Source organism: Oncorhynchus clarkii, chromosome 5, assembly GCF_045791955.1.
Source record: "Oncorhynchus clarkii lewisi isolate Uvic-CL-2024 chromosome 5, UVic_Ocla_1.0, whole genome shotgun sequence".
Classification (NCBI taxonomy): Eukaryota; Metazoa; Chordata; class Actinopteri; order Salmoniformes; family Salmonidae; genus Oncorhynchus; species Oncorhynchus clarkii.
Window position 1 is genome coordinate 84,247,317 of NC_092151.1, and position 27,635 is coordinate 84,274,951.

General features: G+C 45.3%; 1 protein-coding gene across 1 annotated transcript in view; it reads right to left on the reverse strand.

Annotated features, from left to right (window-relative positions):
- Positions 1-3,475: 3,475 nt before the first annotated feature.
- Positions 3,476-27,635, reverse strand: part of LOC139410261 (receptor tyrosine kinase-like orphan receptor 1) — a 294,716-nt gene continuing 270,556 nt past the window's right edge. The window contains exons 6-13 of the mRNA XM_071155734.1: positions 27,034-27,170; positions 24,563-24,743; positions 22,342-22,587; positions 21,413-21,624; positions 5,995-6,174; positions 4,954-5,181; positions 4,721-4,866; positions 3,476-4,406 (exon numbers count right to left, since the gene is read on the reverse strand). Of these exons, the coding sequence (XP_071011835.1) occupies positions 3,476-4,406; positions 4,721-4,866; positions 4,954-5,181; positions 5,995-6,174; positions 21,413-21,624; positions 22,342-22,587; positions 24,563-24,743; positions 27,034-27,170 (2,261 nt within the window). The remainder of the gene's footprint in view (positions 4,407-4,720; positions 4,867-4,953; positions 5,182-5,994; positions 6,175-21,412; positions 21,625-22,341; positions 22,588-24,562; positions 24,744-27,033; positions 27,171-27,635) is intronic.

Below are 27,635 nucleotides of genomic sequence, written 5' to 3' on the forward strand. Positions count from 1 at the left end.
TCAAGTGTCTTGAACTGAGACTTACAAAGCAGTACTGGACAAATTATATTATGACTAATAGCTGAATTGCACCATTGTGTGGTCAAAGCTGATTTTGAGGCAGATATAGTTTGGGAATTATGGCTACCAATGCTGGAGATACAGATTAAGTGCCCCCTTGTGGACCTTTATAGTCAACACAACATTGTCCAATCAGACAATATCTATCAACCCCACAAAATACAATCCAGGCCCTACAAATGTCACAATTCTTAGATACTAATATATGGGTTTCTCAGAAATAATGATACAACCCAATATGACCAAACAATGTAATTATTTAATAATGATTTTGCCATACAAAACATTTGTGCAAAAATCTTCAGAAAATACAAAGACAAGGCCTCTTGGTAAATCGAATATTATGCATGTAAACCTTTCTGAGGAATACACTGTAATCTAAAAATGCTGTTTGAAAAAGACTGTCCAAGAAAAAGAAACTGATCTAACATAAAACTTTCTAACAAAATAAAAACAGCACAAGAATGATATTTTGCCCAAGACAAAATAACCAGTCCCAAGGTTCACAGTCTTGTGTTTAAGTGGTTTTGAACTGATATATATACACACACTTAAATTCATATAACATCAGAGGATACCTGTATAAAACTCCAGATACCTAGGTAGGTAGAACTGCTTTAGAGAAAGAAAGATATGTGGAATATAAGAACAAAAAGAACTTAACCTAAAGGGACAGTACCTCTGGACACTAACTGACACATCCTAGAAATGTCCAGGATAGTAGTACCCACATTAACACAGTCATCATACTTCACTGACTTTCTACCCTGATAAAATATAACGATGTGCTTAACATGACAGAGATGTGTATTATACCAGAGTAAGCATGGAAGAGATGTGTATTATACCAGAGTAAGCATGGAAGAGATGTGTATTATACCAGAGTAAGTATGGAAGATATGTGTATTATACCAGAGTAAGTATGGAAGAGATGTGTATTATACTAAAGTAAGTATGGAAGAGATGTGTATTATACCAGAGTAAGTATGGAAGAGATGTGTATTATACCAGAGTAAGTATGGAAGAGATGTGTATTATACCAGAGTAAGTATGGAAGAGATGTGTATTATACCAGAGTAAGTATGGAAGAGATGTGTATTATACTAAAGTAAGTATGGAAGAGATGTGTATTATACTAAAGTAAGCATGGAAGAGATGTGTATTATACTAAAGTAAGTATGGAAGAGATGTGTATTATACTAAAGTAAGTATGGAAGAGATGTGTATTATACCAGAGTAAGTATGGAAGAGATGTGTATTATACCAGAGTAAGTATGGAAGAGATGTGTATTATACCAGAGTAAGCATGGAAGAGATGTGTATTATACTAAAGTAAGTATGGAAGGCAAGTGCGTGTTCTCTTTCTGTACAGGCAAACAATGAGTATTTGTACTAAGTAGTTGCATAGCAACAAACACTTTAAAGTGAGGTGAAATATACTGTATTGTAGCTGATTTTGTGAGCTGTCTGGTCAAATGTGGTTGGATATCAGATTCATACCTATATTTGATCATTCCTTCACCCTACTGTCAGACATTATTGTTATATTGATTGCTTTGAGAAAGAAGTTATGATGAACATACATGTATCAGTACTATTTCTTCATATCATAAAAACAACAATAAATGGATAGATCAAAGACTGCAGAGCCAATGTAAGAGCCATATTGCATAACTGATCTATTGTAAGAGGGTGATAGTGGGGAGGAGAGACATGCTCACAGATTGGAGAGTGAAGTATGGCTGGTTAAACAATCGTCTGATTCAGTCCTAGTACCTCTACGTCAGTGAAATATGAATTGATAGAACCCTGTATTTAGAAGAGAGTCTAGTGGACACACATAACTGTGGAGACCGTGGAGGCACATAACTGTGGAGGCACATAACTGTGGAGACTGTGGAGGCACATAACTGTGGAGAGTGATGCAGAGGGTATGAGTGCTATGTTATTGCATAGCGCTGTGCAGAACATGGCCCCTCCAGTACAACAACACCACACCCTACTGCAGAACAGCCCTAAAGTGCTCCAGAAAATCAAGAAGTGTCTGATTCAGAGTTTACTAAGAGTCTGTCCATGCAGGTAGAGTAGATTCATTAAGAGTCTATCCAGGCAGGTAGAGTAGATTCATTAAGAGTCTATCCAGGCAGGTAGAGTAGATTCATTAAGAGTCTATCTAGGCAGGTAGAGTAGATTCATTAAGAGTCTATCCAGGCAGGTAGAGTAGATTCATTAAGAGTCTATCTAGGCAGGTAGAGTAGATTCATTAAGAGTCTATCCAGGCAGGTAGAGTAGATTCATTAAGAGTCTATCCAGGCAGGTAGAGTAGATTCATTAAGAGTCTATCCAGGCAGGTAGAGTAGATTCATTAAGAGTCTATCTAGGCAGGTAGAGTAGATTCATTAAGAGTCTATCCAGGCAGGTAGAGTAGATTCATTAAGAGTCTATCCAGGCAGGTAGAGTAGATTCATTAAGAGTCTATCCAGGCAGGTAGAGTAGATTCATTAAGAGTCTATCCAGGCAGGTAGAGTAGATTCATTAAGAGTCTATCTAGGCAGGTAGAGTAGATTCATTAAGAGTCTATCCAGGCAGGTAGAGTAGATTCATTAAGAGTCTATCCAGGCAGGTAGAGTAGATTCATTAAGAGTCTATCCAGGCAGGTAGAGTAGATTCATTAAGAGTCTATCCAGGCAGGTAGAGTAGATTCATTAAGAGTCTATTCAGGCAGTTTGAGTTTCAGAATAGGAGGCAGGCCACGACTTCTAGCTCTCTTATTAAAACAAGTTAATTGAATATAAATCTTTGCATTTCATTCATTCGGGATTTACGTACATGTATTTACAAGTAGAGTAAAAAGTTGAAACAATAATTATAATAATTTTATTACAAAAACAAACAAAACAGGTCAAAGGAAACAAAGCATGAAATCAACCAGATGAGATATTATAAAGTCCAGGTCTGTAGTGTTTTACATGTCAGCGGTGATGATTGAATCGCTGTACATGAGTCTGTTGGCGTCGGCCAGATGAGATATTATAAAGTCCAGGTCTGTAGTGTTTTACACGTCAGCGGTGATGATTGAATCGCTGTACATGAGTCTGTTGGCGTCGGCCAGATGAGATATTATAAAGTCCAGGTCTGTAGTGTTTTACATGTCAGCGGTGATGATTGAATCGCTGTACATGAGTCTGTTGGCGTCGGCCAGATGAGATATTATAAAGTCCAGGTCTGTAGTGTTTTACATGTCAGCGGTGATGATTGAATCGCTGTACATGAGTCTGTTGGCGTCGGCCAGATGAGATATTATAAAGTCCAGGTCTGTAGTGTTTTACATGTCAGCGGTGATGATTGAATCGATGTACATGAGTCTGTTGGCGTCGGCCAGATGAGATATTATAAAGTCCAGGTCTGTAGTGTTTTACATGTCAGCGGTGATGATTGAATCGCTGTACATGAGTCTGTTGGCGTCGGCCAGCAGTGCGGACGTCTGCGAGGGGTCCATCTGTTGCAAAGCCTTCTGGGACATGTGTCCGTATACCTGCATGGTCCCGCCCCCTGGCAGGGCGGATATCGCCACGCAGTGTGACAGCAGTGGCGTGTTCGCATCGTGATTAGACCCCGTGGATGGCAAGCTGGCCACATGACCGGTGCTGGTGGAGCCGCTAGCACTGCTGGGAGATCTGCTCTTGGGCGGGGGGAGGTGTTGCACCCCCCTGGGGGGGCCCTGGGCCTGGAAGTGGGCTGCAGGAAAGGCAGCATAGCCTGGGGGGATGGGGTAGCCGTTGACAGGGATGAAGCATTGGTGTTGGTGCTGGTTCTGGGCCATGGGTGCTCCATGGGTCATTGGGGTCCAGCCTGCCATTTGGTGGCCCGGATGACCTGGCGCGGGTATCCCCTGGGCTGGGTAGAGGTAGCCTGCAGCGGCGTAGCGTGGGTTGCTGAGGTTACTGACAGGACTAGCACTCAACGAGGTGGTCTGGGTGGTGGCGTTGCCCCCGCCTCCTGATGGGGTACTAGAACTGGCGTGGGATGACAGCCCCTCCCAGGCCCGGAGACGACAGTGGATATCCTTAAACCGCGGACGCCTCGCTGGGCCCTCCTGCCAGCACTCTGTCATCAGGCTGAAGACCCTGGGGGGGCAGTCCTCTGGGCAGGGCAGCAGCTGGCGTTTCCTCACCATCTCCATGACCTCCTGGTTGCTGAAGCCGTAGTAGGGCTGCAGGCCGTAGCTGAAGATCTCCCACAGCACCACGCCAAACGCCCAGATATCTGACTCCGACGTGAACTTCCCATAGGCCATGGACTCAGGAGGCATCCATCGGATCGGGAGTAAAGCCTTGGGCTGGACCCTGGAATCATATTTTTCAAAACACCCAAATGTACTTTATATACTAAAATCAGCAAGATTAATACAAATCAGCATTAACGTCAAATCACACTAAACATTACAGCAATGACAAACTAACAAGTCAACTAAATATGGAAATATGCACTAACTAGGGTTAGGGTCAGGTCTAGGGTTAGGGTCAGGTCTAGGGTTAGGGTCAGGTCTAGGGTCAGGTCTAGGGTTAGGGTCAGAGTCAGGTCTAGGGTTAGGGTCAGGTCTAGGGTCAGGTCTAGGGTTAGGGTCAGGTCTAAAGAGACAGGGAGCCATGTACAGTACCTGTAGTAGTCGGAGGCATAGATCTCTCGGGACAGACCCAGGTCAGATATCTTGACGTGGAGCCGTTCCCCCACTAGGATGTTACGGGCTGCCAGGTCCTTATGGACGAAGGAGTGACTGGCCAGGTATTCCATACCAGCAGCCACCTGGAATAGAGTAAAGTACAATAGATACTTTAATGTCCATTAATGTTCTATTTCTATCTCAGCCCATACAGTAGTTATGGTAGCTACCTGGATGGCCAGGTGCAGGAAGTCTCCGTGGTCCAGGACGGACTTGATGGTCCCGTCCTCATCACTACTACAGCCCACGTCAGAGTGAGGAGAACGCATAATGAGGAACTCATGGAGGTCCCCCTGGTTCAGGAACTCAAACAGCATGCAGACAGGCTGTTCCTGGGTCACTACCCCCAAAATACACACCACATTGTGATGGTGCAGCTCAGCCATGACTGATGCCTCCTAGATATAGATAGATAAGTAGATAGGTACTTATATCTGAGGGGAAATGTCATGTCAAATGTCAAACAGCAGCAGACAAAACAACAAACGTAACATCAGATGAAAAACAGAATACCAAAAACAATAAATACCATTAAAGATCACCAAAATATAGAATCAGAAAGCATCAGAGAGCATCAGATAGCATCAGAGACCATCAGAGAGCATCAGATAGCATCAGAGACCATCAGAGAGCATCAGATAGCATCAGAAAGCATCAGAGAGCATCAGAAAGCACCAAAGAGCATCAGAGACCATCAGAGAGCATCAGATAGCATCAGAAAGCACCAGAGAGCTTCAGAGAGCATCAGAAAGCATCAGAGAGAATCAGAGAACACCAGATAGAATCAGAGAGCATAAGAAAGCATCAGAGAACATCAGATAGCATCAGAGAGCATCAGATAGCATTAGAAAGCATCAGAGAGCATAAGAAAGCATCAGAAAACATCGGATAGCATCGGAGATCATCAGAGAGCATCAGAGAGCATCAGTGAACATCAGAAAGCATCAGAGAACATCAGATAGCATAAGAAAGCATCAGAGAACATCAGATAGCATCGGAGAGCATCGGAGGGTATAAGAAAGCATCAGAGGACATCAGATAGCATCGGAGATCATCAGAGAGCATCATATAGCATCGGAAGCACCAATTAAAGACAGCATCAATGAATTTCAAAACACAATAACAGTAGCTAACATCAGAGAGCATCAAAAGAAACAACTATAGATAGCATAAATTACTACCACAACACAGTAACATGAATAATAACATGCCTGTTGGAAGTCCCCCCACTGGCCAGGGCTGGAGTAGTCCTTCAGGGTCTTGATGGCCACCAGCTGGGCATGCTCCATACCAGGCATGTACAGGTGGCCCTTGTAGATCTTACCAAATGTACATTCACCTAGCTCCTCCATGAAACGCACTGCGGATAGGGGGAGCTCCTTGGCTTTACTCTGGAGAGAAGAAGAGGGATAGAGAAAGATAGAGAGGGGGAGAGAGAAAGATGGAGAGAAGCAGCGAGAGGGGGAGAGAGAAATATAGGGGGAGAAGCAGAGCGAGGATAGAGAGAAAGATGGAGAGAAGCAGAGAGAGGAGAGAGAAGGAGAGGGGGAGAAGCAGAGAGAGGGGGAGAGAGAAAGAGAGGGGGAGAAGCAGATAGAGGGGGAGAGATAAAGAGAGGGGGAGAGAGAAAGAGAGGGAGAGAAGCAGATAGAGGTGGAGAGATAAAGAGAGGGGGAGAGAGAAAGAGAGGGAGAGAAGCAGATAGAGGGGGAGAGAGAAAGAGAGGGGGAGAAGCAGATAGAGGGGGATAGAGAAAGAGAGGGGGAGAAGCAGATAGAGGTGGAGAGATAAAGAGAGGGAGAGAGAGAAAGAAAGGGAGATAAGCAGATAGAGAGGGGGAGAGAGAAAGAGAGGGGGAGAAGCAGATAAGGGGGAGAGAGAAAGAGAGGGGGAGAAGCAGATAAAGGGGAGAGAGAAAGAGAGGGGGAGAAGCAGATAGAGGGGGAGAGAGAAAGAGAGCGGGAGAGAGAAAGAGAGGGGAAGAAGCAGATAGAGAGGGGGAGAGAGAAAGAGAGGGGGAGAAGCAGATAGAGGGGGGAGAGAAAGAGAGGGAGAGAAAGAGAGTAGGAGAAGCAGATAGAGGGGGAGAGAAAAAGAGAGGGAGAGAAGCAGATAGAGGGGGGAGAGAAAGAGAGGGAGAGAAGAAGATAGAGGGGGGAGAGAAAGAGAGGGGGAGAAGCAGATAGAGGGGGGGAGAGAAAGAGAGGGGGAGAAGCAGATAGAGGGGGAGAGAGAAAGAGAGGGGGAGAGAAAAAGAGAGGGGGAGAAGCAGATAGAGGGGGGAGAGAAAGAGGGGGGGAGGTGTTACATGCTGAAATTTCCAGTCAGCTTTATGCTCATATTCAACACTCATAACTATCTTGATATGTAGACAGACATTAAAATTTAACAGCTACCAATTGGTGCTCGTTATAATTTTAGGCAGGAAAAGTGCCCAATACACCAGTGTGTGTGTGCGTGTGAGCAATATTGCCTGGATATGTCAGAATTATCTATTAGTCTCATACTGTATCCATTATCTCCTTTCCTCAGCTCAACTCTTCAATAAATCACTTCAGCTCCAGACAGAAAATGCATAAATATACCAACGCCAGCCCAGACTCTGGCAACACACTCCCAACACAATCTGGCAATGTGCCCCCAACACAAACAACAATAAACTGACAAGTTAGTGCATAGTTCAGAAATTGCAGGTAATCAATTTTCTCTGTAATTATTAATGTGGTATAAATGAGAGCCATTAATAACTGAAGGTGAACTTTGGTTTGAGGGATGACAGATGACTGTAATTATCAACCCAGCTGTGGACTGAACCATGAGAACTAGAGTGGAGCCAAGACCCATTGGGCACAAACTGGTTAACTCAACATTGTTTCAACGTAATTCATCAACGTATTGTGACGTGGAATCCACATGTAAAATGCATTGGACTTGAATCAATGTAAACTGTTGTTTTGATAGTTGTTTTGAGGGTGAAATTTCAACCACAGGATTATATCATCATGGAAACAAATTTCAGCATAAAATATGTTTAATTCACAGGAGGTTGGTGGCACCTTAATTGGGAGAACGGGCTTGTGGTAATGACTGGGCCGGAATGAGTAGTATCCATGTGTTTGATGCCATTCCATTTTCTCTGTTCCAGCCATTATAATGAGCCATCCTTCCCTCAGCAGCCTCCACTGGTTGAATTTGTAACTTTAAAACAATGTCAGATCTTGAACTTATTCCCACTATCAGAAAAAATACAGCACCTCCTACTGGAGAGTTGATCTGTCTACAGCACCTCCTACTGGAGAGTTGATCTGTCTACAGCACCTCCTACTGAAGAGTTGTTCTATCTACAGCACCTCCTACTGAAGAGTTGTTCTGTCTACAGCACCTCCTACTGGAGAGTTGATCTGTCTACAGCACCTCCTACTGGAGAGTTGATCTGTCTACAGCACCTCCTACTGAAGAGTTGTTCTGTCTACAGCACCTCCTACTGGAGAGTTTATCTATCTACAGCACCTCCTACTGGATAGTTGATCTGTCTACAGCACCTCCTACTGGAGAGTTGATCTAGCTACAGCACCTCCTACTGGAGAGTTGATCTGTCTAGAGCACCTCCTACTGGAGAGTTGATCTGTCTACAGCACCTCCTACTGGAGAGTTGATCTAGCTACATCACCCCCTACTGCAGAGTTGATCTAGCTACAGCACCTCCTGGAGAGTTGATCTAGCTACAGCACCTCCTACTGGAGAGTTGATCTAGCTATATCACCTCCCGGAGAGTTGATCTAGCTACAGCACCTTCTACTGGAGAGTTGTTCTGTCTACAGCACCTCCTACTGGAGAGTTGATCTAGCTACAGCACCTCCTACTGGAGAGTTGATCTGTCTAGAGCACCTCCTACTGGAGAGTTGATCTGTCTACAGCACCTCCTACTGGAGAGTTGATCTGTCTACAGCACCTCCTACTGAAGAGTTGTTCTGTCTACAGCACCTCCTACTGGAGAGTTGATCTATCTACATCACCTCCTACTGGAGAGTTGATCTGTCTACAGCACCTCATACTGAAGAGTTGATCTATCTACAGCACCTCCTACTGGAGAGTTGTTCTGTCTACAGCACCTCCTACTGGAGAGTTGTTCTGTCTACAGCACATCCTACTGGAGAGTTGATCTGTCTACAGCACCTCCTACTGAAGAGTTGTTCTGTCTACAGCACCTCCTACTGGAGAGTTTATCTATCTACAGCACCTCCTACTGGAGAGTTGATCTGTCTACAGCACCTCCTACTGGAGAGTTGATCTAGCTACAGCACCTCCTACTGGAGAGTTGATCTGTCTAGAGCACCTCCTACTGGAGAGTTGATCTGTCTACAGCACCTCCTACTGGAGAGTTGATCTAGCTACATCACCTCCTACTGGATAGTTGATCTAGCTACAGCATCTCCTGGAGAGTTGATCTAGCTACAGCACCTCCTACTGGAGAGTTAATCTAGCTATATCACCTCCTGGAGAGTTGATCTAGCTACAGCACCTTCTACTGGAGAGTTGTTCTGTCTACAGCACCTCCTACTGGAGAGTTGATCTAGCTACAGCACCTCCTACTGGAGAGTTGATCTGTCTAGAGCACCTCCTACTGGAGAGTTGATCTGTCTACAGCACCTCCTACTGGAGAGTTGATCTGTCTACAGCACCTCCTACTGAAGAGTTGATCTGACTACAGCACCTCCTACTGGAGAGTTGATCTATCTACAGCACCTCCTACTGGAGAGTTGATCTGTCTACAGCACCTCCTACTGAAGAGTTGATCTATCTACAGCACCTCCTACTGGAGAGTTGTTCTGTCTACAGCACCTCCTACTGGAGAGTTGTTCTGTCTACAGCACCTCCTACTGGAGAGTTGATCTGTCTACAGCACCTCCTACTGAAGAGTTGTTCTGTCTACAGCACCTCCTACTGGAGAGTTTATCTATCTACAGCACCTCCTACTGGAGAGTTGATCTGTCTACAGCACCTCCTACTGGAGAGTTGATCTAGCTACAGCACCTCCTACTGGAGAGTTGATCTGTATAGAGCACCTCCTACTGGAGAGCTGATCTGTCTACAGCACCTCCTACTGGAGAGTTGATCTAGCTACATCACCTCCTACTGGAGAGTTGATCTAGCTACAGCATCTCCTGGAGAGTTGATCTAGCTACAGCACCTCCTACTGGAGAGTTAATCTAGCTATATCACCTCCTGGAGAGTTGATCTAGCTACAGCACCTTCTACTGGAGAGTTGTTCTGTCTACAGCACCTCCTACTGGAGAGTTGATCTAGCTACAGCACCTCCTACTGGAGAGTTGATCTAGCTACATCTCCTCCTACTGGAGAGTTGATCTGTCTACAGCACCTCCTACTGGAGAGTTGATCTGTCTACAGCACCTTCTACTGAAGAGTTGATCTGACTACAGCACCTCCTACTGGAGAGTTGATCTAGCTACATCACCTCCTGGAGAGTTTATCCGCCTACAGCACCTCCTACTGGAGAGTTTATCTAGCTACATCACCTCCTACTGGAGAGTTGATCTAGCTACAGCACCTCCTGGAGAATTGATCTAGCGACAGCACTTCCTACTGGAGAGTTGATCTAGCTATATCACCTCCTGGAGAGTTGATCTAGCTACAGCATCTTCTACTGGAGAGTTGATCTGTCTACAGCACCTCCTACTGGAGAGTTGATCTGTCTACAGCACCTCCTACTGAAGAGTTGATCTGTCTACAGCACCTCCTGGAGAGTTGATCTAGCTACAGCACCTTCTACTGGAGAGTTGATATGTCTACAGCACCTCCTGGAGAGTTGATCTAGCTACAGCACCTTCTACTAGGGAGTTGATCTGTCTACAGCACCTCCTAATGGAGAGTTGATCTGTCTACAGCACCTCCTACTGGAGAGTTGATCTAGCTACATCACCTCCTACTGGAGAGTTGATCTAGCTACAGTACCTCCTGGAGAGTTGATCTAGCTACAGCACCTCCTACTGGAGAGTTGATCTAGCTATATCACCTCCTGGAGAGTTGATCTAGCTACAGCACCTTCTACTGGAGAGTTGTTCTGTCTACAGCATCTCCTACTGGAGAGTTGATCTAGCTACAGCATCTCCTACTGGAGAGTTGATCTATCTAGAGCACCTCCTACTGGAGAGTTGATCTTTCTAGAGCACCTCCTACTGGAGAGTTGATCTGCCTACAGCACCTCCTACTGGAGAGTTGATCTAGCTACATCACCTCCTACTGGAGAGTTGATCTAGCTACAGCACCTCCTGGAGAATTGATCTAGCTACAGCACCTCCTACTGGAGAGTTGATCTAGCTATATAACCTCCTGGAGAGTTGATCTAGCTACAGCACCTTCTACTGGAGAGTTGTTCTGTCTACAGCACCTCCTACTGGAGAGTTGATCTGTCTACAGCACCTCCTACTGGAGAGTTGATCTGTCTACAGCACCTTCTACTGAAGAGTTGATCTGACTACAGCACCTCCTACTGGAGAGTTGATCTAGCTACATCACCTCCTGGAGAGTTGATCTAGCTACAGCACCTTCTACTGGAGAGTTTATCTGTCTACAGCACCTACTGGAGAGTTGATCTGTCTACAGCACCTCCTACTGGAGAGTTGATCTGTCTACAGCACCTTCTACTGAAGAGTTGATCTGACTACAGCACCTCCTACTGGAGAGTTGATCTAGCTACATCACCTCCTGGAGAGTTGATCTAGCTACAGCACCTTCTACTGGAGAGTTGATCTGTCTACAGCACCTCCTGGAGAGTTGATCTGTCTACAGCACCTCCTGGAGAGTTGATCTAGCTACAGCACCTTCTACTGGAGAGTTGATCTGTCTACAGCACCTCCTAATGGAGAGTTGATCTGTCTACAGCACCTCCTACTGGAGAGTTGACCTGTCTACAGCACCTCCTACTGGAGAGTTGACCTGTCTACAGCACCTCCTACTGGATAGTTGATCTGTCTACAGCACCTCCTACTGGAGAGTTGATCTAGCTACAGCACCTCCTACTGGAGAGTTGATCTGTCTAGAGCACCTCCTACTGGAGAGTTGATCTGTCTACAGCACCTCCTACTGGAGAGTTGATCTAGCTACATCACCCCCTACTGCAGAGTTGATCTAGCTACAGCACCTCCTGGAGAGTTGATCTAGCTACAGCACCTCCTACTGGAGAGTTGATCTAGCTATATCACCTCCCGGAGAGTTGATTTAGCTACAGCACCTTCTACTGGAGAGTTGTTCTGTCTACAGCACCTCCTACTGGAGAGTTGATCTAGCTACAGCACCTCCTACTGGAGAGTTGATCTGTCTAGAGCACCTCCTACTGGAGAGTTGATCTGTCTACAGCACCTCCTACTGGAGAGTTGATCTGTCTACAGCACCTCCTACTGAAGAGTTGTTCTGTCTACAGCACCTCCTACTGGAGAGTTGATCTATCTACATCACCTCCTACTGGAGAGTTGATCTGTCTACAGCACCTCATACTGAAGAGTTGATCTATCTACAGCACCTCCTACTGGAGAGTTGTTCTGTCTACAGCACCTCCTACTGGAGAGTTGTTCTGTCTACAGCACATCCTACTGGAGAGTTGATCTGTCTACAGCACCTCCTACTGAAGAGTTGTTCTGTCTACAGCACCTCCTACTGGAGAGTTTATCTATCTACAGCACCTCCTACTGGAGAGTTGATCTGTCTACAGCACCTCCTACTGGAGAGTTGATCTAGCTACAGCACCTCCTACTGGAGAGTTGATCTGTCTAGAGCACCTCCTACTGGAGAGTTGATCTGTCTACAGCACCTCCTACTGGAGAGTTGATCTAGCTACATCACCTCCTACTGGATAGTTGATCTAGCTACAGCATCTCCTGGAGAGTTGATCTAGCTACAGCACCTCCTACTGGAGAGTTAATCTAGCTATATCACCTCCTGGAGAGTTGATCTAGCTACAGCACCTTCTACTGGAGAGTTGTTCTGTCTACAGCACCTCCTACTGGAGAGTTGATCTAGCTACAGCACCTCCTACTGGAGAGTTGATCTGTCTAGAGCACCTCCTACTGGAGAGTTGATCTGTCTACAGCACCTCCTACTGGAGAGTTGATCTGTCTACAGCACCTCCTACTGAAGAGTTGATCTGACTACAGCACCTCCTACTGGAGAGTTGATCTATCTACAGCACCTCCTACTGGAGAGTTGATCTGTCTACAGCACCTCCTACTGAAGAGTTGATCTATCTACAGCACCTCCTACTGGAGAGTTGTTCTGTCTACAGCACCTCCTACTGGAGAGTTGTTCTGTCTACAGCACCTCCTACTGGAGAGTTGATCTGTCTACAGCACCTCCTACTGAAGAGTTGTTCTGTCTACAGCACCTCCTACTGGAGAGTTTATCTATCTACAGCACCTCCTACTGGAGAGTTGATCTGTCTACAGCACCTCCTACTGGAGAGTTGATCTAGCTACAGCACCTCCTACTGGAGAGTTGATCTGTATAGAGCACCTCCTACTGGAGAGCTGATCTGTCTACAGCACCTCCTACTGGAGAGTTGATCTAGCTACATCACCTCCTACTGGAGAGTTGATCTAGCTACAGCATCTCCTGGAGAGTTGATCTAGCTACAGCACCTCCTACTGGAGAGTTAATCTAGCTATATCACCTCCTGGAGAGTTGATCTAGCTACAGCACCTTCTACTGGAGAGTTGTTCTGTCTACAGCACCTCCTACTGGAGAGTTGATCTAGCTACAGCACCTCCTACTGGAGAGTTGATCTAGCTACATCTCCTCCTACTGGAGAGTTGATCTGTCTACAGCACCTCCTACTGGAGAGTTGATCTGTCTACAGCACCTTCTACTGAAGAGTTGATCTGACTACAGCACCTCCTACTGGAGAGTTGATCTAGCTACATCACCTCCTGGAGAGTTTATCCGCCTACAGCACCTCCTACTGGAGAGTTTATCTAGCTACATCACCTCCTACTGGAGAGTTGATCTAGCTACAGCACCTCCTGGAGAATTGATCTAGCGACAGCACTTCCTACTGGAGAGTTGATCTAGCTATATCACCTCCTGGAGAGTTGATCTAGCTACAGCATCTTCTACTGGAGAGTTGATCTGTCTACAGCACCTCCTACTGGAGAGTTGATCTGTCTACAGCACCTCCTACTGAAGAGTTGATCTGTCTACAGCACCTCCTACTGGAGAGTTGATCTAGCTACATCACCTCCTGGAGAGTTGATCTAGCTACAGCACCTTCTACTGGAGAGTTGATATGTCTACAGCACCTCCTGGAGAGTTGATCTAGCTACAGCACCTTCTACTAGGGAGTTGATCTGTCTACAGCACCTCCTAATGGAGAGTTGATCTGTCTACAGCACCTCCTACTGGAGAGTTGATCTAGCTACATCACCTCCTACTGGAGAGTTGATCTAGCTACAGTACCTCCTGGAGAGTTGATCTAGCTACAGCACCTCCTACTGGAGAGTTGATCTAGCTATATCACCTCCTGGAGAGTTGATCTAGCTACAGCACCTTCTACTGGAGAGTTGTTCTGTCTACAGCATCTCCTACTGGAGAGTTGATCTAGCTACAGCATCTCCTACTGGAGAGTTGATCTATCTAGAGCACCTCCTACTGGAGAGTTGATCTTTCTAGAGCACCTCCTACTGGAGAGTTGATCTGCCTACAGCACCTCCTACTGGAGAGTTGATCTAGCTACATCACCTCCTACTGGAGAGTTGATCTAGCTACAGCACCTCCTGGAGAATTGATCTAGCTACAGCACCTCCTACTGGAGAGTTGATCTAGCTATATAACCTCCTGGAGAGTTGATCTAGCTACAGCACCTTCTACTGGAGAGTTGTTCTGTCTACAGCACCTCCTACTGGAGAGTTGATCTGTCTACAGCACCTCCTACTGGAGAGTTGATCTGTCTACAGCACCTTCTACTGAAGAGTTGATCTGACTACAGCACCTCCTACTGGAGAGTTGATCTAGCTACATCACCTCCTGGAGAGTTGATCTAGCTACAGCACCTTCTACTGGAGAGTTGATCTGTCTACAGCACCTCCTGGAGAGTTGATCTGTCTACAGCACCTCCTGGAGAGTTGATCTAGCTACAGCACCTTCTACTGGAGAGTTGATCTGTCTACAGCACCTCCTAATGGAGAGTTGATCTGTCTACAGCACCTCCTACTGGAGAGTTGACCTGTCTACAGCACCTCCTACTGGAGAGTTGACCTGTCTACAGCACCTCCTACTGGATAGTTGATCTGTCTACAGCACCTCCTACTGGAGAGTTGATCTAGCTACAGCACCTCCTACTGGAGAGTTGATCTGTCTAGAGCACCTCCTACTGGAGAGTTGATCTGTCTACAGCACCTCCTACTGGAGAGTTGATCTAGCTACATCACCCCCTACTGCAGAGTTGATCTAGCTACAGCACCTCCTGGAGAGTTGATCTAGCTACAGCACCTCCTACTGGAGAGTTGATCTAGCTATATCACCTCCCGGAGAGTTGATCTAGCTACAGCACCTTCTACTGGAGAGTTGTTCTGTCTACAGCACCTCCTACTGGAGAGTTGATCTAGCTACAGCACCTCCTACTGGAGAGTTGATCTGTCTAGAGCACCTCCTACTGGAGAGTTGATCTGTCTACAGCACCTCCTACTGGAGAGTTGATCTGTCTACAGCACCTCCTACTGAAGAGTTGTTCTGTCTACAGCACCTCCTACTGGAGAGTTGATCTATCTACATCACCTCCTACTGGAGAGTTGATCTGTCTACAGCACCTCATACTGAAGAGTTGATCTATCTACAGCACCTCCTACTGGAGAGTTGTTCTGTCTACAGCACCTCCTACTGGAGAGTTGTTCTGTCTACAGCACATCCTACTGGAGAGTTGATCTGTCTACAGCACCTCCTACTGAAGAGTTGTTCTGTCTACAGCACCTCCTACTGGAGAGTTTATCTATCTACAGCACCTCCTACTGGAGAGTTGATCTGTCTACAGCACCTCCTACTGGAGAGTTGATCTAGCTACAGCACCTCCTACTGGAGAGTTGATCTGTCTAGAGCACCTCCTACTGGAGAGTTGATCTGTCTACAGCACCTCCTACTGGAGAGTTGATCTAGCTACATCACCTCCTACTGGATAGTTGATCTAGCTACAGCATCTCCTGGAGAGTTGATCTAGCTACAGCACCTCCTACTGGAGAGTTAATCTAGCTATATCACCTCCTGGAGAGTTGATCTAGCTACAGCACCTTCTACTGGAGAGTTGTTCTGTCTACAGCACCTCCTACTGGAGAGTTGATCTAGCTACAGCACCTCCTACTGGAGAGTTGATCTGTCTAGAGCACCTCCTACTGGAGAGTTGATCTGTCTACAGCACCTCCTACTGGAGAGTTGATCTGTCTACAGCACCTCCTACTGAAGAGTTGATCTGACTACAGCACCTCCTACTGGAGAGTTGATCTATCTACAGCACCTCCTACTGGAGAGTTGATCTGTCTACAGCACCTCCTACTGAAGAGTTGATCTATCTACAGCACCTCCTACTGGAGAGTTGTTCTGTCTACAGCACCTCCTACTGGAGAGTTGTTCTGTCTACAGCACCTCCTACTGGAGAGTTGATCTGTCTACAGCACCTCCTACTGAAGAGTTGTTCTGTCTACAGCACCTCCTACTGGAGAGTTTATCTATCTACAGCACCTCCTACTGGAGAGTTGATCTGTCTACAGCACCTCCTACTGGAGAGTTGATCTAGCTACAGCACCTCCTACTGGAGAGTTGATCTGTATAGAGCACCTCCTACTGGAGAGCTGATCTGTCTACAGCACCTCCTACTGGAGAGTTGATCTAGCTACATCACCTCCTACTGGAGAGTTGATCTAGCTACAGCATCTCCTGGAGAGTTGATCTAGCTACAGCACCTCCTACTGGAGAGTTAATCTAGCTATATCACCTCCTGGAGAGTTGATCTAGCTACAGCACCTTCTACTGGAGAGTTGTTCTGTCTACAGCACCTCCTACTGGAGAGTTGATCTAGCTACAGCACCTCCTACTGGAGAGTTGATCTAGCTACATCTCCTCCTACTGGAGAGTTGATCTGTCTACAGCACCTCCTACTGGAGAGTTGATCTGTCTACAGCACCTTCTACTGAAGAGTTGATCTGACTACAGCACCTCCTACTGGAGAGTTGATCTAGCTACATCACCTCCTGGAGAGTTTATCCGCCTACAGCACCTCCTACTGGAGAGTTTATCTAGCTACATCACCTCCTACTGGAGAGTTGATCTAGCTACAGCACCTCCTGGAGAATTGATCTAGCGACAGCACTTCCTACTGGAGAGTTGATCTAGCTATATCACCTCCTGGAGAGTTGATCTAGCTACAGCATCTTCTACTGGAGAGTTGATCTGTCTACAGCACCTCCTACTGGAGAGTTGATCTGTCTACAGCACCTCCTACTGAAGAGTTGATCTGTCTACAGCACCTCCTACTGGAGAGTTGATCTAGCTACATCACCTCCTGGAGAGTTGATCTAGCTACAGCACCTTCTACTGGAGAGTTGATATGTCTACAGCACCTCCTGGAGAGTTGATCTAGCTACAGCACCTTCTACTAGGGAGTTGATCTGTCTACAGCACCTCCTAATGGAGAGTTGATCTGTCTACAGCACCTCCTACTGGAGAGTTGATCTAGCTACATCACCTCCTACTGGAGAGTTGATCTAGCTACAGTACCTCCTGGAGAGTTGATCTAGCTACAGCACCTCCTACTGGAGAGTTGATCTAGCTATATCACCTCCTGGAGAGTTGATCTAGCTACAGCACCTTCTACTGGAGAGTTGTTCTGTCTACAGCATCTCCTACTGGAGAGTTGATCTAGCTACAGCATCTCCTACTGGAGAGTTGATCTATCTAGAGCACCTCCTACTGGAGAGTTGATCTTTCTAGAGCACCTCCTACTGGAGAGTTGATCTGCCTACAGCACCTCCTACTGGAGAGTTGATCTAGCTACATCACCTCCTACTGGAGAGTTGATCTAGCTACAGCACCTCCTGGAGAATTGATCTAGCTACAGCACCTCCTACTGGAGAGTTGATCTAGCTATATAACCTCCTGGAGAGTTGATCTAGCTACAGCACCTTCTACTGGAGAGTTGTTCTGTCTACAGCACCTCCTACTGGAGAGTTGATCTGTCTACAGCACCTCCTACTGGAGAGTTGATCTGTCTACAGCACCTTCTACTGAAGAGTTGATCTGACTACAGCACCTCCTACTGGAGAGTTGATCTAGCTACATCACCTCCTGGAGAGTTGATCTAGCTACAGCACCTTCTACTGGAGAGTTTATCTGTCTACAGCACCTACTGGAGAGTTGATCTGTCTACAGCACCTCCTACTGGAGAGTTGATCTGTCTACAGCACCTTCTACTGAAGAGTTGATCTGACTACAGCACCTCCTACTGGAGAGTTGATCTAGCTACATCACCTCCTGGAGAGTTGATCTAGCTACAGCACCTTCTACTGGAGAGTTGATCTGTCTACAGCACCTCCTGGAGAGTTGATCTGTCTACAGCACCTCCTGGAGAGTTGATCTAGCTACAGCACCTTCTACTGGAGAGTTGATCTGTCTACAGCACCTCCTAATGGAGAGTTGATCTGTCTACAGCACCTCCTACTGGAGAGTTGACCTGTCTACAGCACCTCCTACTGGAGAGTTGACCTGTCTACAGCACCTCCTACTGGAGAGTTGATCTGTCTACAGCACCTCCTACTGGAGAGTTGATCTGTCTACAGCACCTCCTACTGGAGAGTTGATATGTCTACAGCACCTCCTACTGGAGAGTTGATCTGTCTACAGCACCTCCTACTGGAGAGTTGATCTGTCTACAGCACCTCCTACTGGAGAGTTGATCTAGCTACAGCACCTCCTGGAGAATTGATCTAGCTACAGCACCTCCTACTGGAGAGTTGATCTAGCTATATCACCTCCTGGAGAGTTGATCTAGCTACAGCACCTTCTACTGGAGAGTTGTTCTGTCTACAGCACCTCCTACTGGAGAGTTGATCTGTCTACAGCACCTCCTACTGGAGAGTTGATCTGTCTACAGCACCTTCTACTGAAGAGTTGATCTGACTACAGCACCTCCTACTGGAGAGTTGATCTAGCTACATCACCTCCTGGAGAGTTGATCTAGCTACAGCACCTTCTACTGGAGAGTTGATCTGTCTACAGCACCTCCTGGAGAGTTGATCTGTCTACAGCACCTCCTGGAGAGTTGATCTAGCTACAGCACCTTCTACTGGAGAGTTGATCTGTCTACAGCACCTCCTAATGGAGAGTTGATCTGTCTACAGCACCTCCTACTGGAGAGTTGACCTGTCTACAGCACCTCCTACTGGAGAGTTGACCTGTCTACAGCACCTCCTACTGGAGAGTTGATCTGTCTACAGCACCTCCTACTGGAGAGTTGATCTGTCTACAGCACCTCCTACTGGAGAGTTGATCTGTCTACAGCACCTCCTACTGGAGAGTTGATCTGTCTACAGCACCTCCTACTGGAGAGTTGATCTAGCTACATCACCTCCTACTGGAGAGTTGATCTAGCTACAGCACCTCCTGGAGAGTTGATCTAGCTACAGCACCTCCTACTGGAGAGTTGATCTAGCTACAGCACCTCCTACTGGAGAGTTGATCTAGCTACAGCACCTCCTACTGGAGAGTTGATCTAGCTACAGCTACCCTTCAGTCTCCCATCCAGGGTTTTAACCAAGCCCAGCCTGCTTAACTATGATGTTTATCGATGACTATTACCAATGTGCTATAGTGAGAATGATTGTTGAGATAGTGCCACTTAAAGACAAAATAGATTCACTGTTGCTATCGAAGTCATTCCAAAGAGAAGGTTTAACAGAGCAGATAAAATGTGACTATACTTTATCACTCATGTATCATCAAGGAGACTATTTAGGCCTATATAGCATTTTCAATGTCATCAACAGCTATTGTTTCAATTCAACACAGAAACACAACAAAGAATAGACAATACAACAGGCCTTGGGTTTCAAGCTGAGGTTCATTTCAAATGGAATGATATTTTGGGATATTGAATTGTGTTTGGTTGACAGCACAACCGAATATTAGCATTTTAAAGATATTTATCTTCTCTGCCACTGACTTAGTCTGGCTTTAATTTCAGTTTGTCTTAGAATTCAGGAAACTGTCAATCCCACCTCCCTCAAACAAAAAAGTATGGAGCGAACTCCAAAACAACTCACCTTGTACATGTAGAGCAAGCCTGCCATCACACATTGGGAATCGGGGTTGTGGTCAATTACATTTCAATTCCAGTTCATTCAGAAAGTAAACCAAATTCCAATTCCAAATTTTCCTGGCTGAAAAGCATTGAAGAGAATTGGAATTTCAGTGTACTTGCTGAACTGACTTGACATTAAATGGAATGATAATTTTCAATCATTAGTGAAATGCACTACAGTATAGAGGACTTCATAGAGCTGAGACAATAAACCCAAAATGATTGACACCGACCAAACCGACAAGGGGGTATGAAAGATTCCAGGAACTCCCAGATGAAAAATGAAATGGGGGGGGGGGGGGGGGGGGGTTAGGGGATGGGAGGGGAGGACTGTTTGGGGGAGTGGTTAGCAATGGAATGGTGGTGGGGGATGTGACTGTTATCAAAGGGCAACAGATGTTTTTGGTTTGGGTTTCTCCCTCTCTCCCCGGGGCCAGAACAGGCTCATCCTCGCCTCGCAGCACACAGGGCCAGGCTGTGCTGGGCGGGGCCATGCTGTCATGAACAACAAACCCTAGGTGACCTGGAGCAAGGCCCGGTGGATAGTGGTGACATTGAGGAAGACAGGAGTGGTGGGGCAGATGTATTTAGGGATGACATAAAGACTCAGGCAGTAGACACTGTGTTGTTAGTGGTTTTAGTTTTGACACAGAAGGATATACTCTTCTAGATTCCCACAGGTCAATCTAAATCAGAGATGACAGGGACTTTGACGGGGACCTCAACACTGGCCTGTCTGACAGAGCCAGTCCCCTACAGCTGTAGCTTTGATTGGCTATTACATCAGGGAGTAGACCTTTGTCTCACATCATAACACAGCCTGGATAACCTTCTAAACAGGGTGGATAGAGATATATCAGAGATAACATTATAAGAATGCAGTGTTGACTGTAATACGATCTGCAGGAGAATATGAATGAACTTATAGGCAAAATACTCATACTGTTGTCACACATTTCAAAGAGCTCCAATGAGACAGAGAAGGAAGAGAGAGAAAGTGTGAGAGAGATAGAGAGAGAGAGAGAGAGAGAGAGAGAGAGAGAGAGAGAGAGAGAGACAGACAGACAGACAGACAGACAGACAGACAGACAGACAGACAGACAGACAGACAGACAGACAGATAGAGGGAGACAGAGAGAAACAGAGAGAGAGAGAGAGTGAGAGAAAGAGAGAAAGAGAGAAAGAGAGAGAACAAAAGAGAGAGAGAACGAAAGAGAGAGATAGAACGAAAGAGAGAGAGCGAAAGAGAGGGGACTTAGCTACAGAGGGGGGACTTATACCTTGGGTTTGTAGTTGGTGAGCATGGACATCTCAACGTTCTGTCCCCTGACAGGTTTGGGCTGTCTGGGGGCTGGGGGGCGAGAAGCCTTCTGGTTGTTACGACACAAACAGATGAAGAAGAAAAGGAGGGCGATGGACAGAGGGATGGCTATGCTCGGGACCAGGATGTAGAGAATCTCCATGTTACTGCCCCCACGCTTCTCCTTATAATCTGGATGGGACACAGGCAATCCAAACACTGTAAATACACTGTCAACTACCAACATAATGAACTCAGGTAGTACTGTCACTTATTGTTAAACAGACCATAACCTAACGCATAACAACTACTGTGTCTATTTGATAGGTCGCAGCATTGACTCCCAATAATAACTTAGTGTTTATGAAGCCTTATAACCCAGCCTGGCACACTGCTAACACCCTCTCTCACTATAGAAAGTGGGGTCATTAGTGCTATATAAACCCTTAAACCCCCTCTATATCTCACCACAGATAGGGTGTTATTAGTGCTTATAAACCCTTAAACCCCCTCTATATCTCACCACAGATAGGGTACTATTAGTGCTTATAAAACCTTAAACCCCCTCTATATCTCACCACAGATAGGGTGTTATTAGTTCTATATAAACCCTTAAACCCCCTCTATATCTCACCACAGATAGGGTGTTATTCGTGCTTATAAAACCTTAAACCCCCTCTATATCTCACCACAGATAGGGTGTTATTAGTGCTATATAAACCCTTAAACCCCCTCTATATCTCACCACAGATAGGGTGTTATTAGTGCTTATAAACCCTTAAACCCCCCTATATCTCACCACAGATAGGGTGTTATTAGTGCTTATAAAACCTTAAACCCCCTCTATATCTCACCACAGATAGGGTGTTATTAGTGCTTATAAACCCTTAAACCCCCTCTATATCTCACCACAAACAGGGATGTCACATAGTTCCAAGCGGACCCCCTCGTCCAGCGTGAAACACCATGGTCCCTCCTGCTTGTTGCCGGGGTTACGGCAGTAGGAGTGTCCTCCGCTGAGCTCGGGGTATTGTACCGCCAGGTAGGTGTGACTGTGAGGGTACTGAGAGTTCCAGGGCTGGCACTGACGACCTGACTTGGTCTTACTGACCGTCCCGCGGAAGTCTGAACCACTGCTGTTGAAACACTTGTGGTCTGGTCAAAGGGAGAAGAACATGAGAACATTGGTATGTATAAATGAGAGCGTTTTTACTTTATTGTTGATGGGCTTCACTGTGATATGCAGATCCATGTTAACATGAAAGTATACAGGTCTGCTTTTGTTAATGGACCCTATGGGTTCTGACAGAACCTCTCCAATAGAAAACGTTGAGGTAGACAGTAAAAATAAGTAAAAAGTATCTTCCTCTAGTTGATGGTGTGTGCTATGAAGATGTGTAATAGTCTTTCGGTGTATATAGTATATCATTCCATATCCATCCGAATAATGCAAACTATTAGTTTGATAGAAACTGAATGTATTCAACTGAAATGTGTCTTTCACATTTAACCCAACCCCTCTGAATCAGAGAGGTGTGTCTTCCTCATTTAACCCAACCCCTCTGAATCAGAGAGATGCTGGGAAGGGGGGGGGGGGGGGGGGGATAACTAGTCAGTTGTCCAACTGAATGTATTCAACTGAAATGTGTCTTCCACATTTAACCCAACCCCTCTGAATCAGAGAGATGCTGGGAAGGGGGGGGGGGATAACTAGTCAGTTGTACAACTGAATGTATTCAACTGAAATGTGTCTTCCACATTTAACCCAACCCCTCTGAATCAGAGAGATGCTGGGAAGGGGGGGGGGGGATAACTAGTCAGTTGTACAACTGAATGTATTCAACTGAAATGTGTCTTCCACATTTAACCCAACCCCTCTGAATCAGAGAGATGCTGGGAAGGGGGGGGGGGGGATAACTAGTCAGTTGTACAACTGAATGTATTCAACTGAAATGTGTCTCCACATTTAACCCAACCCCTCTGAATCAGAGAGATGCTGGGAAGGGGGGGGAGGGATAACTAGTCAGTGGTACAACTGAATGTATTCAACTGAAATGTGTCTTCCACATTTAACCCAACCCCTCTGAATCAGAGAGATGCTGGGAAGGGGGGGGGGGGATAACTAGTCAGTTGTACAACTGAATGTATTCAACTGAAATGTGTCTTCCACATTTAACCCAACCCCTCTGAATCAGAGAGATGCTGGGAAGGGGGGGGGATAACTAGTCAGTTGTACAACTGAATCTATTCAACTGAAATGTGTCTTCCACATTTAACCCAACCCCTCTGAATCAGAGAGATGCTGGGAAGGGGGGGGGGATAACTAGTCAGTTGTACAACTGAATCTATTCAACTGAAATGTGTCTTCCACATTTAACCCAACCCCTCTGAATCAGAGAGATGCTGGGAAGGGGGGGGGGATAACTAGTCAGTTGTACAACTGAATGTATTCAACTGAAATGTGTCTTCCACATTTAACCCAACCCCTCTGAATTAGAGAGATGCTGGGAAGGGGGGGGGGGGGATAACTAGTCAGTTGTACAACTGAATCTATTCAACTGAAATGTGTCTTCCACATTTAACCCAACCCCTCTGAATCAGAGAGATGCTGGGAAGGGGGGGGGATAACTAGTCAGTTGTACAACTGAATGTATTCAACTGAAATGTGTCTTCCACATTTAACCCAACCCCTCTGAATCAGAGAGATGCTGGGAAGGGGGAGGGGGGGGGGGGGATAACTAGTCAGTTGTACAACTGAATGTATTCAACTGAAATGTGTCTTCCACATTTAACCCAACCCCTCTGAATCAGAGAGATGCTGGGAAGGGGGGGGGGGGGATAACTAGTCAGTTGTACAACTGAATGTATTCAACTGAAATGTGTCTTCCACATTTAACCCAACCCCTCTGAATCAGAGAGGTGCGGGGGGGCTTTCTTAATCGACATCCACGTCTTCAGCGGCTGGGAGCAAAACAACAGATTTTTCCCTTGTCAGCTCAGGGATTCGATCCAGCAACCTTTCGGTTACTGGCCCAACGCTCTAACCACCTGCCGCCCAACCCAAAGTCTATCTGCAATATTAAAGCTGATCTACCAAAATAAATCAATAAAACTAAAATATAATTCTTACTCTTGTTGAAGGGCTCGACCATGGGGATCCCTATCCTCATGCAGTTGGCAGCCTCTGGGCTGGTGTGTCCCGCCAGGTCCTCACAGTTAGGTAGTTTCAGTCTCTTCAGGATGATGGGGTTGGAACGGGCGATGATGTACTCGGTCTTACACAGGTCATTCTCTAGGATCTCACACTCGTCCTTACACAGAGAGGACAGGAGGAGAGGATAGACTTGAGGGTCAAACAAACAATAAAAGCAACATAACATTTTAATAAGAGGACCACAATGGAAATCATTCCCAGACTTAATTTTGTGTTAACCTCCATAATTTAACAATGGAAATAAGTCCCAGACTGTATTGTGTGTTATCCTCCATGATTTAACAATGGAAATAAGTCCCAGACTGTATTGTCTGTTAACCTCCATGATTTAACAATGGAAATACGTCCCAGACTGTATTGTGTGTTATCCTCCATGATTTAACAATGGAAATCATTCCCAGACTTCATTTTGTGTTAACCTCCATAATTTAACAAGGGATATAAGTCCCAGACTGTATTGTGTGTTATCCTCCATGATTTAACAATGGAAATAAGTCCCAGACTGTATTGTGTGTTATCCTCCATGATTTAACAATGGAAATAAGTCCCAGACTTTATTGTCTGTTATCCTCCATGATTTAACAATGGAAATAAGTCCCAGACTGTATTGTGTGTTATCCTCCATGATTTAACAATGGAAATAAATCCCAGACTGTATTGTCTGTTATCCTCCATGATTTAACAATGGAAATAAGTCCCAGACTGTATTGTGTGTTATCCTCCATGATTTAACAATGGAAATAAGTCCCAGACTTCATTTTGTGTTAACCTCCATGATTTAACAATAGAAATAAGTCCCAGACTTTATTGTCTGTTATCCTCCATGATTTAACAATGGAAATAAGTCCCAGACTGTATTGTGTGTTATCCTCCATGATTTAACAATGGAAATAAGTCCCAGACTGTATTGTGTGTTATCCTCCATGATTTAACAATGGAAATAAGTCCCAGACTGTATTGTGTGTTATCCTCCATGATTTAACAATGGAAATAATTCCCAGACTGTATTGTGTGTTATCCTCCATGATTTAACAATGGAAATAAGTCCCAGACTTTATTGTCTGTTATCCTCCATGATTTAACAATGGAAATAAGTCCCAGACTGTATTGTGTGTTATCCTCCATGATTTAACAATGGAAATAAGTCCCAGACTTCATTTTGTGTTAACCTCCATAATTTAACAATGGAAATAAGTCCCAGACTGTATTGTGTGTTCTCCTCCATGATTTAACAATGGAAATAAGTCCCAGACTTCATTTTGTGTTAACCTCCATAATTTAACAATGGAAATAAGTCCCAGACTGTATTGTGTGTTCTCCTCCATGATTTAACAATGGAAATAAGTCCCAGACTTTATTGTCTGTTATCCTCCATGATTTAACAATGGAAATAAGTCCCAGACTGTATTGTGTGTTATCCTCCATGATTTAACAATGGAAATAAGTCCCAGACTTCATTTTGTGTTAACCTCCATAATTTAACAATGGAAATAAGTCCCAGACTGTATTGTGTGTTATCCTCCATGATTTAACAATGGAAATAAGTCCCAGACTGTATTGTCTGTTCTCCTCCATGATTTAACAATGGAAATAAGTCCCAGACTGTATTGTGTGTTATCCTCCATGATTTAACAATGGAAATAAGTCCCAGACTGTATTGTGTGTTATCCTCCATGATTTAACAATGGAAATAAGTCCCAGACTGTATTGTCTGTCATCCTCCATGATTTAACAATGGAAATAAGTCCCAGACTGTATTGTGTGTTCTCCTCCATGATTTAACAATGGAAATAAGTCCCAGACTGTATTGTGTGTTATCCTCCATGATTTAACAATGGAAATAAGTCCCAGACTGTATTGTGTGTTATCCTCCATGATTTAACAATGGAAATAAGTCCCAGACTGTATTGTGTGTTATCCTCCATGATTTAACAATGGAAATAAGTCCCAGACTGTATTGTCTGTCATCCTCCATGATTTAACAATGGAAATAAGTCCCAGACTGTATTGTGTGTTCTCCTCCATGATTTTACTCATGTGCATGTGTCTTTTTCAAGTTTTATGTGTGCTGTTTTTAAAAATGGTCGAATGAATAAACATAACTAAAACTAAAAAACACGTTAGCCTACCCCAGAAGGCGACTACTACTATTAAACTAGCTAGGGCCATTTCACACCAAATCGATTGACGAGCAAGCCTGAACAGATCTAGCTTTAACTGTCACCAGTCAGGGCCTGTGTCTGAAATGGTTCCATATTCGCTAAATAGTGCACTACTTTGACCAGGAACAATAAGGAATAGGGTCCCATTTCAGCCACAGTCAGTGTTTAATGCTACAAGACTAGTAGGTGTAGTTATAGTCGTAGTTGTGAAGCATGTCATCATACCTTACACAGGTCCCTGGGCTTGTCTGTCCCAGAGCTGCGGTCACATGTAGGGAAGGCAAAGTGGCACAGAGACGGGATGGCGAACAGGGAGCAGCGGTCCGACAGGTGGTTGGACGTTCCGATCATGGTGAAGGCGGCTGGGTGGGGAAAGTGGGAATGTGAATATATGTATCAGATCATGTGTGTTCCATACTGTGTAGATCATGTGTGTTCCATACTGTGTAGATCATGTGTGTTCCATACTGTGTAGATCATGTGTGTTCCATACTGTGTAGGTCATGTGTGTTCCATACTGTGTAGATCATGTGTGTTCCATACTGTGTAGATCATGTGTGTTCCATACTGTGTAGATCATGTGTGTTCCATACTGTGTAGATCATGTGTGTTCCATAATGTGTAGATCATGTGTGTTCCATACTGTGTAGATCATGTGTGTTCCATACTGTGTAGATCATGTGTGTTCCATACTGTGTAGATCATGTGTGTTCCATACTGTGTAGATCATGTGTGTTCCATACTGTGTAGATCATGTGTGTTCCATACTGTGTAGATCATGTGTGTTCCATACTGTGTAGGTCATGTGTGTTCCATACTGTGTAGAT